The following is a 15,007-nucleotide window of genomic DNA, read 5'->3' as shown; positions in this document are numbered from 1 at the left end:
AATTATATCTGCCAACTATTACCAATAATAATTAAAATTAATTAAATATAATTTGTTATAGAAATTAAGAATCTAAAAAAGAATCAGAATTTGAATAATCCCATTCAAATTTTACCCTAATTCTATTTTGCTTCCACCCACACATTACTCTCTCTGCGTTGTGCCTCCTTCTTCTCCTTCCCTCATTGGTGTCAACGTTGCCTCTTCGAGAACGCCACCCTACCTAGCGCAGGCGTTGCCTCTTTCTCCCTCGCCTCGCCTCGCCGGTCTCTATCGCGCCGCACCCCCACCCTCGCGTCACTCTCCTCAACCGTGCCTCAGTGGCGCGTCCTCCCTATGTCATCTTCCACTACGCTGTCACGGCATCGTCCATCATTTGCGTTGTTCCGTCGCTGCCCGTCACTGTCAGTTCTCAACCCTAAACCTCCCTTCTCTCTCTTTTGCATAAAAATTTGTTATTATTCACTCAACTCATTGCTCCTTTTCTTCAATTTCAGATTCAACGTTTCATTTGGATTTTTTTATTTTGCTAATTTCAGCTGAAACTGAATAAAACGTGCCTGAAATATTTTCCATTTCAGTTTTTTGGGGGAAAGAAGAAAAATATTTCAAGTTGGGAGCTTTATCTAGGGCTTAGTATTTATTGGGGATTCGATAGACTGTGTGCTTTTTTTTCCCTTTTCTGAGTGAAATTTGTTGAATTGCATGAGTAGGTTGAGGTAGGAGCTAAGGGACTGAGATAATTCGTATTATATTTACAAAGTACTACATTGTATTGTGCATTTTCTAATCTCAAAGTAATTTTCATAGGTTTTTTAGGAATTAGGTAAGTACTGAAGTGCATGACATACAGTGTTCTCTATTGATAATAATGGAACTGCGGTTTATGTTCTTGTTGCTTGTTTTTATAGCAAAGCATATATATTCAGTATGTTGGTAACAAGATTTAGGATTTGGTCTACTGCACTAATGACTCTTTAAGACTCTGCTTGTTAATTTTTTCCTGTAAAGGTCTGATAAGCTATTTTGGTTGCGTAGATATACGGTGACATCCATGATCAATTTTATGACATGAAGGAGCTTTTCAAAGCAGGAGGTGATTGCCCCAAAACAAACTACCTGTTCCTTGGAGATTTTGTCGATAGAGGATTTTACTCGGTTGAAACATTTCTGCTTCTGCTGGCTCCTAAGGTGAATATATAATAATCTTACTAATCTTTTTTTTGTTGGAGAAGTTAGAAGCATGCTGCATATTATTTTGGAGTCTCTTTCAATTGTTTCTGTTTTGTCAAGCTTTCTGTATGCATTACATTAATGTTGAGTGTCGTAATAACAACTCAAAGATAAAAAATGTTTCAGTTAGTTTGCCATATGGATCTAAAAAATGTGGCCTTATTTTTCAGTAAGGGATTCCTAGCTTGTTCCATCATCCATCGTCCATCTATTTTAAAAAGATGTTTTTTTGAGTTATAATTGTTTCTTTTATTTTTAATTTAATCCCTTTGGAACGTGATTATTTTCTGTACAGGTAGTTTTTGGAATGGGATTAGCCCCAAGTTGTTGGATCTTGTGACGCAGACGTCTGTATACCATTGGTCAATTGAAGGTGAGACATAATTCTACTAATTCAAATATGTTTTCCATCTTATGCATTTTGGTTGAGGTGCTTGTAGCTTGTATGAAAATTGTTAAATGGTTTGTTGATCTGTGATATATGTATCATGTAGGAGATTCTGAACCTGTGAAAATGTTTGAAAGAACTAATTTGGCAAACAATCAACTCATTAATTATCTATGTGACCCTATAGAAAAATGGTTGTTCTTGATTGGTATTGCTCTTGGTTCACCTGAGGTATGTCTTTGGTGCCTTGCATGTGTTATAATAAGTAGGCAACTTGGTTAATTACATTCATTTTCAAGTTTGCTTTAAGATTGCTGCCTCTTTATCAAGTTAAAACTTTAACACGGTTTGTAAAGTTTTTGAATAGAGTCTATACTTCTATTTTACTAAATCTCCACTAGCAGAGATGATTTTTACAATTTAAGTTGGTCTTAGCTACTATTTAATGTTATGCAGGCTGTGAAGAGGAAGATCAACAAATTAAAGAAGTTGAGTTGCTAATAAATCACAACAGTTCTATTTATCCTTCGTTTTTGCTTTTTGCAGAAGCAATGTACCACGTCATCTCAAGGATTCCGAGCTGCAAGACCACATTGAAAAAGCAAAAAATCTACTTTAAGATGATTGATGAATCTGAATTAATGGAAGAGGAATTTGAAACAGTTGATGAATCGGATGAAGTGGAAAAGACGTGATCCAAGTGTAGCAAATAGAAAGTTGTTCTTTATTTAACAAGTTGTATAGTATTGATATAATAATTTTCTAAATGATGTAGCTTTACCCATCTAACAAAATAGAAAGTTCTTGCATTATTTTTGGTCATGATGAATTCCTATTCTACAGTGATGCAAATTGTATGGATAAGTTGAATGAATGATGACAAATTTATAGTGACAAATTTATAGTTACAGGATCACTATAACCAAATAGATATAACAAACAACTGAACTTACATTGATGTAAATATGTCTAGGAAAATTGAGAAGCTTGGAAAAATCATGTGCACATACATTCAAATAAACTTTTGAGAATATGTCTACATTGATGAATAAACTATGTTTCTTGACGTTCAAAATAAGAATCTAACAAATCCTTCAAAGTATAAATAACTTAATCTAAAAAAAATTGAGAATCCAACAAGAAACTATTCGATTAGAGCACTCTTCATGTTAGCAACCTCTTGATCACACTCCCTGGGATGGAACTTCCGTTCCTCTATCTGACTTGCTTGAGAGACCAAGTTAGTTGTAGCTTCCTTCATCTGCTCTTCTAACTTCTCATACTTAATGAGAGCAGCCACAATTCCCTCTCTTATAACAAAAGACACATCTATTAAAGACACATCTAAAAAAATTTTTAACAAAAGGCATATCCAATAAACACACATCTATTAAAGACACATCCAAATAAATTTTAAATATAAGATATATCCATAAAAGACATATCCATTAAGAAAATGGAAGACATGTCCATTGGAACATAGCTCCATTAGTAGACACATCTAAGACAAAAAGACACATGCATGGAAGACACAACCAGAAAAGACACCTTTATTAAAAAACACATCCATAGTTAAACACATCCTGATCCATTTTCCTTATCATTCCATTTCTTTTTCTTGGTCCAGAACTTGATTTAAAAAGATATATATATATGTATATAAAAGCCTTAAAGATAACGCAAATGAGAATGTGACCAATATATTCTTCTCCTTGTGGCTATCTTCATGTAGAAACATAGATAGAAACAGGAAATTGCTATCACAATAGGAAAATGACTTGATGTTCCACTAGATTATAACAATTTGTCTATAACCTCTGGAAAGAGTACAAGATTGAAGACTCTTCGAAAGATTGGGATGATTAGAAGACTCATCAATTAAAGACACATTAAAACAAGTTTCAAACAAAAAATGCATCTAAAAGAAGACACATCAATGTCCATGTGATGAGACGTGTAACACATAAAGGTTCTTGAAAAAGATGTAACTCAACATAACTAGCATGATCAAAAAATGCAAGTAAATTACTAAAGGAAAGTTAACCTTTAAGAAATCCAGCAATACAGACAGAAACAGAAACAGTACCATAGAATAATCTGTTCAGATTATTAACTCCCACAGGTCTCAATAAGGAACTTTGATTTAGTGAAACAAAAGACATGTCCATTACACAGCTCCATTAGTAGACACATTCAAGAAAAAAAAGACACATGCATAGAAGACACGACCACAAAAGACATCTCAATTAGAAAACACATCCATCGTTAGACACATCCTGAAAAGACACCTCCAAAAAGACACCTCCAAAATGGCACAACATTTACTCCCTAGACTATCTTAATGCTTGAAGTTTACTTTAACCACATGCAAACCCAATTTTAATGCACAACATTTACTCCGTAGACTATCTTAACCCCGTTTTTATCCCACATTTACGGATTCTCTAAACAAAAATAATTAATAATGCATACAAAAGCTCTCCAGCAAAACACAATGAACTGATAATCACAGAAGATTCAGATCAATTCATATAATTTAACTTCTAACATTACAAAAAAATAACATCCATAAATTCAAAAATGCATCTTATATGAATACCTAATCCAGGTATATGAACCCTCAACAGATCAGCCACATCCAGGTACATAAACCATGAAATACTACTACTAACTTGTTAGATCAGTGGCGCCAACGAAGGAGGAAGCGTTTGCGCGAGGCGTCTTGGAGCCGGTGCTTGTTGCGGCGCTGACTGGAGTTGGTCAGATACAAGAGATGAATTGGGATGGTGGTGCTTTGGAAGGCAGGGAGATTTTCAACGCGGCGTGCGTGGAGGCAGAGCACGCGGACGCACCGTCGGCTGGTCCAGCGAAAAAGAGACGCATCTTTAAAGGAGCTGCAACGATGACATGCAGCAGTAATGGCGGCACTGCGTTGATCTCCAGAACACACCCAGCTGCTCGTCGATGGAAGCAACAGCGGCGTTGACTAAAGTTGACGCCGGCATCGAAAAGGGACACGAAAAAGAAGGTTGGATGGGGTTGCCGTCGGGTTTTGGGGGTGGATGTTGCTGAACGGTTAAAATTAGGATTAGTAATTAGGACAAATAAGGTTTAGTATGAATAATTAGGGATGCGATTTTTTTGATGAAATAGGTTTAGGGCCCAGCCCATAAAAATGGTAAAAATTGGCAGAATCTGTGTTGGTAACGTAGCGATATTATTTTTTTGTTTTTTTTTTTTTGTTTACAATGGAAAGTACGATATCGTATGTTATTATTTTCGTACAGGGTTACTAAATAGTAATATTAGGGTATGCCAACAATAATAACGGTGATAATAATACTGACCAATAAAGATAACAATAACGATAATGAAAATACCAATAAGTAATAGCTCAAATGGCATAATTTTTCCATACTCAATTAAGAGGTTGCGGGTTCGAGTCTCCTATCTATAGTAAAAAAAAAAAAAAATAACGATAATGAAAATAATAATGTTGACAATTATAGAGAACGAAAGTGAGAGGGCAGAGGGGCTGGGTCTAGGCCGGGATAGTAGAGGAATAATGTTACCTGGAACCTTTTGCTATATAATTTTGTTCTTTTGGGCCTGTGGCCCATTTATGATTTAAAAACCAAAAAAAAAAAGAATGCATGAATAAAAGATCAAAGGAGAGATTGCTTCAGCTTCAATCTGGTTGATGCTCCCCACAGAGGGACACCCCCACAAACCCTAAATCACCTTTTCATTCACCATTCAACCATCCACAGCGCCTTCATCCTCCATTATCCACTCTCATCACTCATCACTTTTGTGTTCTCACACACCGTCCACCATTCAAAACGCCTCAAGCTCCTGTGGTTTCGACGTCGTCTTCTCTAGCTCTCTCCGTTGTGGTACCATTTTCTGCTTCTATATTCTTTGCTTTTTTTTTTTTCCCTGTAAGTGTTGATAATAGTTCTTCAGAGAGTGCTGAAACATGCATAGAAGAAAAAGAAGAAACAAAAAACAAAAGTTAGGTTTCTGTAGAGAAGGAGTCCTTGCTATTTCCCCTTCTCTTTCCTTCTTCCTTGAATACTGCAGTTGTTAAGAGAATATAATAATTATTAGATTAATAACACCATCAGAATTTAAAAACTGGTTTAAGGAAATATTTTCTACTCTAACTGAAGGGGGAAAGGAAAATTGTGGATGCAATGTAAAAAAAATAATAATTTGGATTCAAGAAGCAGTACCTACCGCTGATCTAGGAGTTGAAGCATGAATTAGTCCCCTGTTTTTTACAAAACTAAAGTCAGCATGTTAATGTTATTGTAAAAAATACATATGCATGCATGATTTATTTCAATCTATAAAAAATCTAAACACTAACCTTTACATCACGAAGAACTATCTCCATTGTTATGTTTGGACCTTACTTATATTTAACTTGACAGGAACGCTGAAACAATTCCTTCTTTCATGGGAAAAAAAAAAAAAGAGTTCCACCATTCTGCTGAAATTTGCTTCTGATTTCGATTTTTTATTTTTTATATTTTGGTTTCTAACTTTGATTTTGAAAGGGAGCTATTTCTGCTGCCTATAATGTTAATTTGTAAGCACTGATGTAGGATAGATATGAGATTGTACTCAAAACACGAGATACAAAAAGATTTGAAAATCCCTGTATACCAATTTGCAAAAAATCAAACAGGTTTCTGTTACACTAGGTAATTATATTTGTTGGTACTTAGTTCTCGTTAATGATGTCCCAAACTATAGGTTGCTACAACTTGGTTAATGCATTCAGCAATTAGAAAACAACTGAAGCATATGATTCAGCTGTTATTTCTTGATTCAACTGTAGGATATGTTTATATGTGTGCGTGTGCGAGTGCATGTTTGTTATTCTAGTTTTGAATTATTGCTGTTGTATAACTTTCTGATACATGTATGGTCAGGACAATGTTTCTCAAAGTGCAGCTTCAATGGAATGTCATAATTGCTGCAGAAAACGCGCAACCAGAAAGCCTGATGCTTCAGAGGGCAATAATCATTCGTCTTCTGAGTGACTTTGCTGCAAAGAAGGCTTCGAAAGATCTTGGATACTTTCTTGCAGTCACAGTACTGGAGAGAATTGGCGAAGGAAAAGTTAGACAACACACCGGGGATGTACTCTTCCCAGTTGTCTTCAATGCCCTTACCTTCAAGATTTTCAAGGGTGAGGTTCTAGAAGGTGTGGTCCACAAGGTTCTGAAGCATGGTGTCTTCATGAGATGTGGTCCTATTGAGAATGCCTATCTGTCGAATTTGAAGATGCCGGATTACCGATATGTTCCTGGTGAGAATCCCTGCTTCATGAATGCCAAAATGTCCAAGATCAGCAAAGATGATAGGGTTCGCTTTATGGTGATTGGTACTAAGTGGCTGGAAGCAGAGAGGGAGTTTCAGGCACTGGTTAGTCTGGAAGGCGACTACCTAGGACCAGTTTCGACTCTTGATGTGTAGTTAGGTTTATCAGCTCATGTTCATGTGGATTTTCTAACACCTTAAATATAATATTGTGGAAGGCGACTACCTAGGACCAGTTTCTACCGTTGATGTGTAGTTAGGTTTATCAACTCATGTTCATAAGGAATTTCTAACATCTTAAATACAATATTATGGTTTAGTAGTTACTTGGTTCTTGAAAGCATGTTCATCATTGTTGATGTTAATCCATGAAGAACAAATATTAAAATGCAGGGTTGTTAATGTGTCCTTATCATATTTTATAATGAGGGAGTAATCAATTTGACGAGAATAATTTTTAAAATTTTCTAGAGAATTAAAATGTGTTGGAGAAGAAGGAACCTTTTTTGGAGATATTATTATGTGTGTGGAGTAAAATTTATTCATTTCAAAATTAAAAATTTTAAATCATTATTAGCGCTATTAAAATAAAATGTTGACGTCAAAATAAAATGAATTAGCACTTGTAAATTTTAAGAACTAAGTTTTCAAACTGAGTCAAATTTAAATTTCATTTTATTTAAATATGATTTTGCCGATTATAAGTTCAATACTTCAATTATAGTTTCAAATGTTGATTAATCAAGTATAATAATTCATAATTATATCAATAACTTACATATTCATCCATTATTTTGTTGATCAGCTTTTGCTGTGTTAAACATTTTAAATTCAATCAAACGTTAAAGAATAAAATAGTAATTTATACTAGAATTAAAGTGACCGGCACAATGAAAACAAACTGCAGCGAGAAACAATATCTACAATCAAGAGTCTGGATATTAAGGTAACTTTAAATAAGATCTTACGCTAATACTACATCTAACCCAAAACTTCGGAGGAATTCTAGAGACAAAAATAAACAAAGGGAAAGAAACTACCCCTGTACTCTGCTTAACTAGTTTATCCTTAAACCCAAAGGAAGACCTTACCAGTGCACAAAACTTGTCAATACATATATTTTCTGTACAAGGAAATGCACCTAATGATTCATATGATATTACAACAGTATCTATGTATAAGGCCTGCGGAAATCGGCAAAATCGCATATAACCGTGTGTGTTCACCTTCTTAGAGCTCCATAGTTTTTAGTCACCTGCAATCATGATGAAAAGGTTTAGTTCCAAGAAATCACAAACTCCAAAGATGAGGATGTAAAATTAGAAGCTACAACTTTGAAACAAAAAATTTTTCAATATAAACCAGATTCTCAGTCTCACGTAATCGATCAAATGGATTAGCAAATTACAAGGGTCCACGACTCTTCATACACATATTTTGAATGGGAATAGAGGAAAAGTAACATATTACATATATCCTATCAGAAACAAATCAAGAGAAGCAGGGAGGGCACAAACCCGAGGCTTATTTAATCTCTTTCTGGCATCATCGTCGTCGTCGTCATCATCATCATCATTGTTCATGAGCATTCTATGGATTGTCGAATTATCTGATTTCCTTCCACGTTTAGATGACTGTGTAGATCCTCTACCTCTACCCCTTGGAGCAGCCCTTTTTCTTCCGGGTAGATTGGATTCATTTTCCTATGCAATATCAGAGACAGGGATTCAACATAATCATTGAACAGGTCCAGTATGTTTTGATTACAAATTACAATCCCATGCAAACTTAAAACTGTCAGGATGCATATATCATACTGGCAATGACTGTATTAAAGAAGCACAAAAACACATCACATTTAAGGAACTGCAAACTAAGGAATTCAATAAACCATGAATTGGTGTTGGACCATACCAAACTGTCGCTTGAAGCAGAGTCCAAATTGTCCCCATCATCAGCTGCACTTTGGAGTGCAGTTGCAGCAGCAACTGATGCAGACCTGCATTATGTCAATGAAACCTTTCAATCATTAAAATCTAGGATCACGGCACACCACCACTGGAATATCAAACTTAGGGGGGGAACATTAAGCATGCTTCAGATTATTTTCTTTCTTGTGTCCTGGAAGACCTTGTCCACATTGGCCAACTTACATGCCAGAATAGGGACACATGAAGAAACTAAGACATAAAATATAGAAAGAATCACCTAGTACAAAAAACTCAGCTATATCTGCTTATTCAGGCATAATTACTGGTATATTCATAGCTCAACAAGCAATTAAAAATGGGAGTTATTACCCTCCAGACATAGTATTCAATTAAAAAAAAAGTATTATATAAAAATTAACATCATTCTCTTTTAAACGAGTAGGTTACTAGGTTTGAGTCATAACCTTTGAGATGAGCGAAATGCTCCATCAAGAGTTGTCTGTTTCATCGTGCTAGAACCTCTGCCTCTGCCTCTGCCCCTCCCTCTTGTTGGATTTTGAGAAGCACCAGAGGACCCTTTCCTACCTCTGGTACTTGGCTTTGAGGTGGATATTTGCATGGTATCGTCATCATCACTAAAGGAAACTGCAGGTCCAATTCCAGAGGTGCTTCTGCCTTGAAAATCCTAGGGGTTGGAGAGAAAATGACTAAGAATAAAGTTTGTGAATAACATTGCCTGCCCAGAACCTAGCTTTTCCATCACTATTGCAATAGTACCATATGATATGTTGGGTTTACCTCCATTGACTGATCAGCATAAGTGAACTGTGTGGGTTCCTTAGATTGGGTGGATCTTTGTTTGACACGTTCCTAGAAAACGAGAACCAACAAAATAATTAATGACACGAGAAAATGTATGTTTCATCAATCAAAGATCACAGTGATCCATACCAACACATACTAAGGTCCCAATAATTGCAATACTGCAAAGAAAATTGTGATGGACAGAGCCTGGAAGGACACAAGCAATTACATTCCTAGACAATATGCTAGAATGCTATGTCATGAAAGCCTCGGTAACATCAAGGCGTTCACCCCAAGGCCATGTTCATTAAACATTAAAACAAATGAAGCTTCTAACCTCTAAGCACTCTCCAACTTTAACAATTAAATCTTCCTCATCGAAATTCATGGTATTTGAATCCTTAGCAATTTTGTTCTGCAGAAGCACAATAAATCATCAATGAAAAGAGGAAGGAGTATCACATGAACACAAATCGATGAGAAGAAGAGACAAGGTGGACTACAATGTGAACCAGATCTACAACATAGCAAATATCAAAGACAAAGCCAAATGGCATTTAAAAGCAAAATAGAATCCTCACTCTTGTTTCGTTAATATTGCTTTGTACACACACATAAAATGCATTTTTGTCATCCTTGTTCACAAAATTGTGTAATGCAATATCCAAATCATTGACAGGAAGTATCTCCATTTTCTGCAAAACCATTAAACGTAAGATGTATTAAAAAAATAAAAATAATAAAACAAAAAAAATCGAACTTGCTGCATGCTCATATTTATATTCCTTATCTTCAATTAAAACTCAAGAGAATCCAGATACAACCAAAGTTGTCTGGTACTATACAACTAGCAAATCAAGCTTAAACTAAATAATAGGAACTTAAGTCAGGCTCCCAACCAAATTAAGAAATATGTCGTAGGAATGTCACTGATTTCTTGTTTCTAATTATAACAATTTTTTTCCCGGTCATCAAATCCTTTAAATTTTCATAGCAAAATTCCAAAAAGTTAGACTGTGGAATAGAATATAAAAAACAGTAAATAATATTTAGAGTGGGCCAAAGTTATCTACTTGGCCGTACATTATTGAAATAGCAAGTACGCATAGAGCCATATAAGGAAAGATCAAAATTATTAAAGTACTCAGTTTCTAAATACCAGATTATTTTCAGCAACCAAAGCTTCTATGTTCTGTTGATTTAATTCTTCTGGACGAAGTCGTTCCGAATCATCAATTTTACCTACAAAAGAAAGTAACAAACTTTGTTCAGGCCTTTTTAAGGTTAAAAAAATGGCATTATCAATGTCAAATAATTTCACTTTTCTAACAAAAAATAAGTAGATTAAGAAAAGAAATATGCATTTACAGCTAAAAAAATTCTCAAGAATCTCTTTGAGAACAATAAAGGATGCCTACATTGAATATTGTAACTGGAGGATACTTCGCAATGAACTATGAAAACAAAAACTATTCAAAATTACCTTCACCCTTTGCCTTTCTTGTAGCCTTTGAGAATATAAGAATATCTTGTGGGTTTGCAACCTGATACAAGGATAATAGATTCTCCATCACTAAAACAACCCTCGAGAAAAATGGGCAATACCACACTAATTTAGGAAGAGTGATAGACATCAAATACCTTCCCCACATATTTCTGCCCAAATCTTTGAGGATTTATAGTCATAAATCCAGAGTAATCTACCTGCATATTACATTGTATAAGTCATACCAAGAAACATTGTTTAGTATCTAATGGGGCTAGATAAAGTTTAATAAGAATGTAGTTTAATTAAATGAACTCTATACCTTTTGAAAGATTCACGAATCCAACTCCCATGTAATAAAAATGTTTAATAAAATGAAAATTACTATTTTTCCTAGGGGAAAAAAGTGTGACCAAACAGTACATTTCTAGAAGCATTTTGAACTGCAGATCAATCATCCTGGCAGGTGAGAAGCGAAACAGAAGGAAATGCACTCAAATACAGAAGTGATATTGAAGATTCATTGTACAGTATATACAAGTTACCTTGATACGTATTAATGGAAGCTTGAGTTCATCCCTGTTGACAGCCTTCTTCCTAGATTTCTCTATCAGCTTCACCACCTACATAATCTTTTACTATCAAAATACTGTTGCTACACATATGATCAATGGTCCAAAATACAAAAATTATTTGGGGAATATAAAGCTAAATTCCTTTCAGATATGCCAATTTATATCACAAGTTCACAACAGACTAATATATTTAATCATAACGTATTCACCAAGAGGAACGAAATAGGAAAACTGTAATCAAAAGGAACCAATATATGAGCTTCCAGAGAGACAGAGTAGAGAGAGAGAGCAACAAAAATGGCACAGTAATATAAAAGGCAAGGAAAACAAATTTTCATCTAGATTTAATAAACCCACATACCACTTTGTCCAAGTGTTCAAGAATTGAATTTTGATCATTGGGATCAATATCAGCTTCATCTTTTAGTATTACCTGAATTATGAAGATTTGAATGATTAGTGAAGAACCATAAGATAGTTTCAAAAGATGGGTTCTGTAGCAATTGAATGTATTCTTCAAAAAAAAGTGAGAGATCTCACCTCTGTATACTCAAAAGGCCTCACAGACATCAAAGGTATCTTAGTTGGACGATACTGATTCCCCTGTCAAGAACAATTCATTCAAGCACTTTATGAGAACTATATAAAAAGATGGTAGCTGCTTCCATGAAAGAGGTGTTTATATTGTCATTATATATGCAACCTTAATTTCCAGAAGAAGTACATGCTTTGGCTTAGATTCTCCATCAATAAGTGATGTGGCAACTGATGACCCAGGTTGTGAAATGTGAAATCCCATCCCTGGAACTTCCTGAGGAAAACTAAAATCCATATTAAGTTTGCAGAACACAGCATATATCTATCCGGACCTACTCACAAATATAAATTTTCAATAAACCTGCGGATCAACCAAACATTCATGCTCATGTCCCCACACAATGAAGTCTAGGAAACGAGGCAAAAAGTGCTCATTTATTGCATTTTTTGGATTTGTTTTCACCCTGCATACCATCATTTGGGGGAAAAAAAGGGTCAATTATCAAGTAGATTAAAATCTAAAATTATATGTTATAGACCATAAACAGGACAAAATAAGCATGTCTTATTGAATAGGATTAGGCATCTATTTGGTGGAAGGGCACATGATCTTTTTAAAGGAGTTTCTCTGACTGAGATATGCAGAGCGATTGAAAAGCTTTTATGTACTTTTTTCTTTTCTTTTTTTTTCCTGTCTATTCCTATGTGATTTACCGAACTCTTTCCTCTGTGTTATGTGCACTATTCTTTTTTTCTTGTTAATAATATTTCTTCTTTATCCATAAGAAAATGGGGGGAAAAGATGAAGAATTCCATTATTCAAAGTCAAGTAATCAAATGTATATTTCATGTTAATCACACATTTTGGGACATGTGAGTATGTGATAAGTGATATTAAACACAATCTATTTAAAATGCAGGCAGGAAAGAAGCATAACCTGTTCTGATGAAGAACCAGAATGTTGAACCAATCAGAGACTTGGCATCCTTCCTGAGATTCAGGTCGAATCCATTGCACAGCATGTGGCGTCTGAACAAGATAAAGAATAACGAACCATGTGACACGAGTGTACTCAAATTAATAGATGAACTAGTCAAAGCAAATTTTATTGGCAGCGTACTTGAAACATCCTATTAAGTCTTTCATCTCTAATGTTGCCCAGGCCATACAAAGCTACAGCTGTTGAACCCTGCAATTCATGAAAAATGTAGCTCACAACAGAATGAAACATGCCATTTTTCTTCTTTTTTCCAATTAGAAAAATGAAAATAAGTTTCTTATGCATTAACAAGAAACCTTCTTGATAAGAATAGGGTGGAGAGTGATCTGACCAACACCAGAACCTCCAAGAACTGTTTTACCAAAGTAGTTGACTAGATTACATGCTGAGAGAATATCAACTGCAGAAAGGTTGTCCTGTGACAATCATTCAGTGAGGAACACACTGGTATTTAAGAATGGCTGTATGCAGATTACAGTTGCATTCACAAAATATCAATCTGGTTAAGTACATTGTAGCTAAATAAGAAAGGGAGGAGGGAGGGGAGGGGGGTTTAGAAAAATTAGGGTGCATTTGGTTTGCATTTTCATTTTCGGTGTTTTCTATTTTCTAGATTTGTTTGAAGGAAAAAGAGAAAACAGTAAAAATAATAAAATCCCATTTTCTGTTTTCACTCCCTGTTTTCTCTTTTTCTTCTTAAAATTCTGAAAACAGAAACACTGAAAATGAAAACGGAAAATGAAAACACAAAAAGCATCCTTAGTTTCTAGGTAGATGATTTCATTTTTACCATGTCAATAGAAACCATACAAACAAAAGGAAAAAGCAGAGACTGTCATCCCTTTGGGCATTACATATGAATTGCTTCTAGGAAAATCGCAAATAAGAACTTTACATTGTAGTGGCTCAGACAGAATGTTCAAATGTTTCTGAGTGCCAGCTGCCAAGACAACTAGCCAAAACCTTTCTCTATAACATTCTAAACCCATCATGCCATAATGCACCATAAATAACAATCAAAATCTAAAACTAACTTGGTAATTAACAACATCAAGTAGCAAGGCATCTTCATCTGATGCCATTTTAAAATTTCAAAATAAACATTGAAACATAAGAATGCTCAGTCATACCACGCCTGCAGGATCGTCATGATTCCCATGAATGGTGAATACAGGCAAACCAACGTTGAAGTGAGGATCTTCATAATTCACATGACCAAACCTGCCCCAAAATAATAATGAATAACAATAAAATTTCATGTTTTTCTTCACGAATATTACAAATAAAAACACAAATATCCCTTTGCAACCAAATCCTAATCTCAAATTGAACAGCACAAATTCAGCTCTACCATGTCACGAAACCAGAAGGTGCATGAATGGTTATATTTCTAAATTCTAATACGTCTAAATTATAGGACGCACTTGCACTTCAAAAGGAACAATCAATGAAGGGCAAACATTATCACATATATGTTACCTGCAGCACCATTGTTAAGGAATGGTACTTTCTCAATAGCAAAGAAAAATCGAAACGGTTCACTGTCTGCTTCAGCGGATTCTAAAAGAAGCTAATATACTAATTGTTTTTTCTTTAATTTCATCTGAGAAGCACAACAAAATGCATCATTTGCCAAACAATACTCACTTTACAAACCAAAGTGCATCAAATTTCTTAGAGCAGCAAAACGCATAGTCAACCCTCAACATGCACGTTTTTTT

General features: G+C 35.0%; 2 protein-coding genes across 2 annotated transcripts in view; one reads left to right on the top strand and one right to left on the bottom strand.

The window, feature by feature from the left end:
• On the top strand, window positions 5,291-7,292 carry LOC107612934 (DNA-directed RNA polymerase V subunit 7). Its single transcript, XM_016314724.2, has 2 exons — window positions 5,291-5,517; window positions 6,562-7,292. The coding sequence occupies exon 2, from the start codon at window positions 6,566-6,568 to the stop codon at window positions 7,106-7,108; it is 543 nt and encodes a 180-aa protein (XP_016170210.1). The 5' UTR covers window positions 5,291-5,517; window positions 6,562-6,565; the 3' UTR covers window positions 7,109-7,292.
• The window catches only part of LOC107612935 (double-strand break repair protein MRE11), a 7,697-nt gene continuing 510 nt past the window's right edge, over window positions 7,821-15,007 (bottom strand). The window contains exons 2-20 of the mRNA XM_016314725.2: window positions 14,417-14,514; window positions 13,583-13,702; window positions 13,407-13,475; window positions 13,224-13,315; window positions 12,647-12,749; window positions 12,452-12,559; window positions 12,289-12,351; window positions 12,110-12,181; window positions 11,719-11,796; window positions 11,329-11,391; window positions 11,171-11,231; window positions 10,847-10,929; window positions 10,269-10,382; window positions 10,025-10,102; window positions 9,682-9,753; window positions 9,348-9,568; window positions 8,867-8,951; window positions 8,470-8,655; window positions 7,821-8,207 (exon numbers count right to left, since the gene is read on the bottom strand). Coding sequence (XP_016170211.1) covers window positions 8,175-8,207; window positions 8,470-8,655; window positions 8,867-8,951; window positions 9,348-9,568; window positions 9,682-9,753; window positions 10,025-10,102; window positions 10,269-10,382; window positions 10,847-10,929; window positions 11,171-11,231; window positions 11,329-11,391; window positions 11,719-11,796; window positions 12,110-12,181; window positions 12,289-12,351; window positions 12,452-12,559; window positions 12,647-12,749; window positions 13,224-13,315; window positions 13,407-13,475; window positions 13,583-13,702; window positions 14,417-14,514 — 1,799 coding nt within the window. The 3' untranslated portion in view covers window positions 7,821-8,174. The remainder of the gene's footprint in view (window positions 8,208-8,469; window positions 8,656-8,866; window positions 8,952-9,347; window positions 9,569-9,681; window positions 9,754-10,024; window positions 10,103-10,268; window positions 10,383-10,846; window positions 10,930-11,170; window positions 11,232-11,328; window positions 11,392-11,718; window positions 11,797-12,109; window positions 12,182-12,288; window positions 12,352-12,451; window positions 12,560-12,646; window positions 12,750-13,223; window positions 13,316-13,406; window positions 13,476-13,582; window positions 13,703-14,416; window positions 14,515-15,007) is intronic.

The sequence above is a fragment of the Arachis ipaensis genome, chromosome B08 (genome assembly GCF_000816755.2).
Source record: "Arachis ipaensis cultivar K30076 chromosome B08, Araip1.1, whole genome shotgun sequence".
NCBI classification, from domain to species: domain Eukaryota; kingdom Viridiplantae; phylum Streptophyta; class Magnoliopsida; order Fabales; family Fabaceae; genus Arachis; species Arachis ipaensis.
Note: the sequence above shows the minus strand (reverse complement) of the source record. Positions and strands in the feature narration are given on the sequence as shown.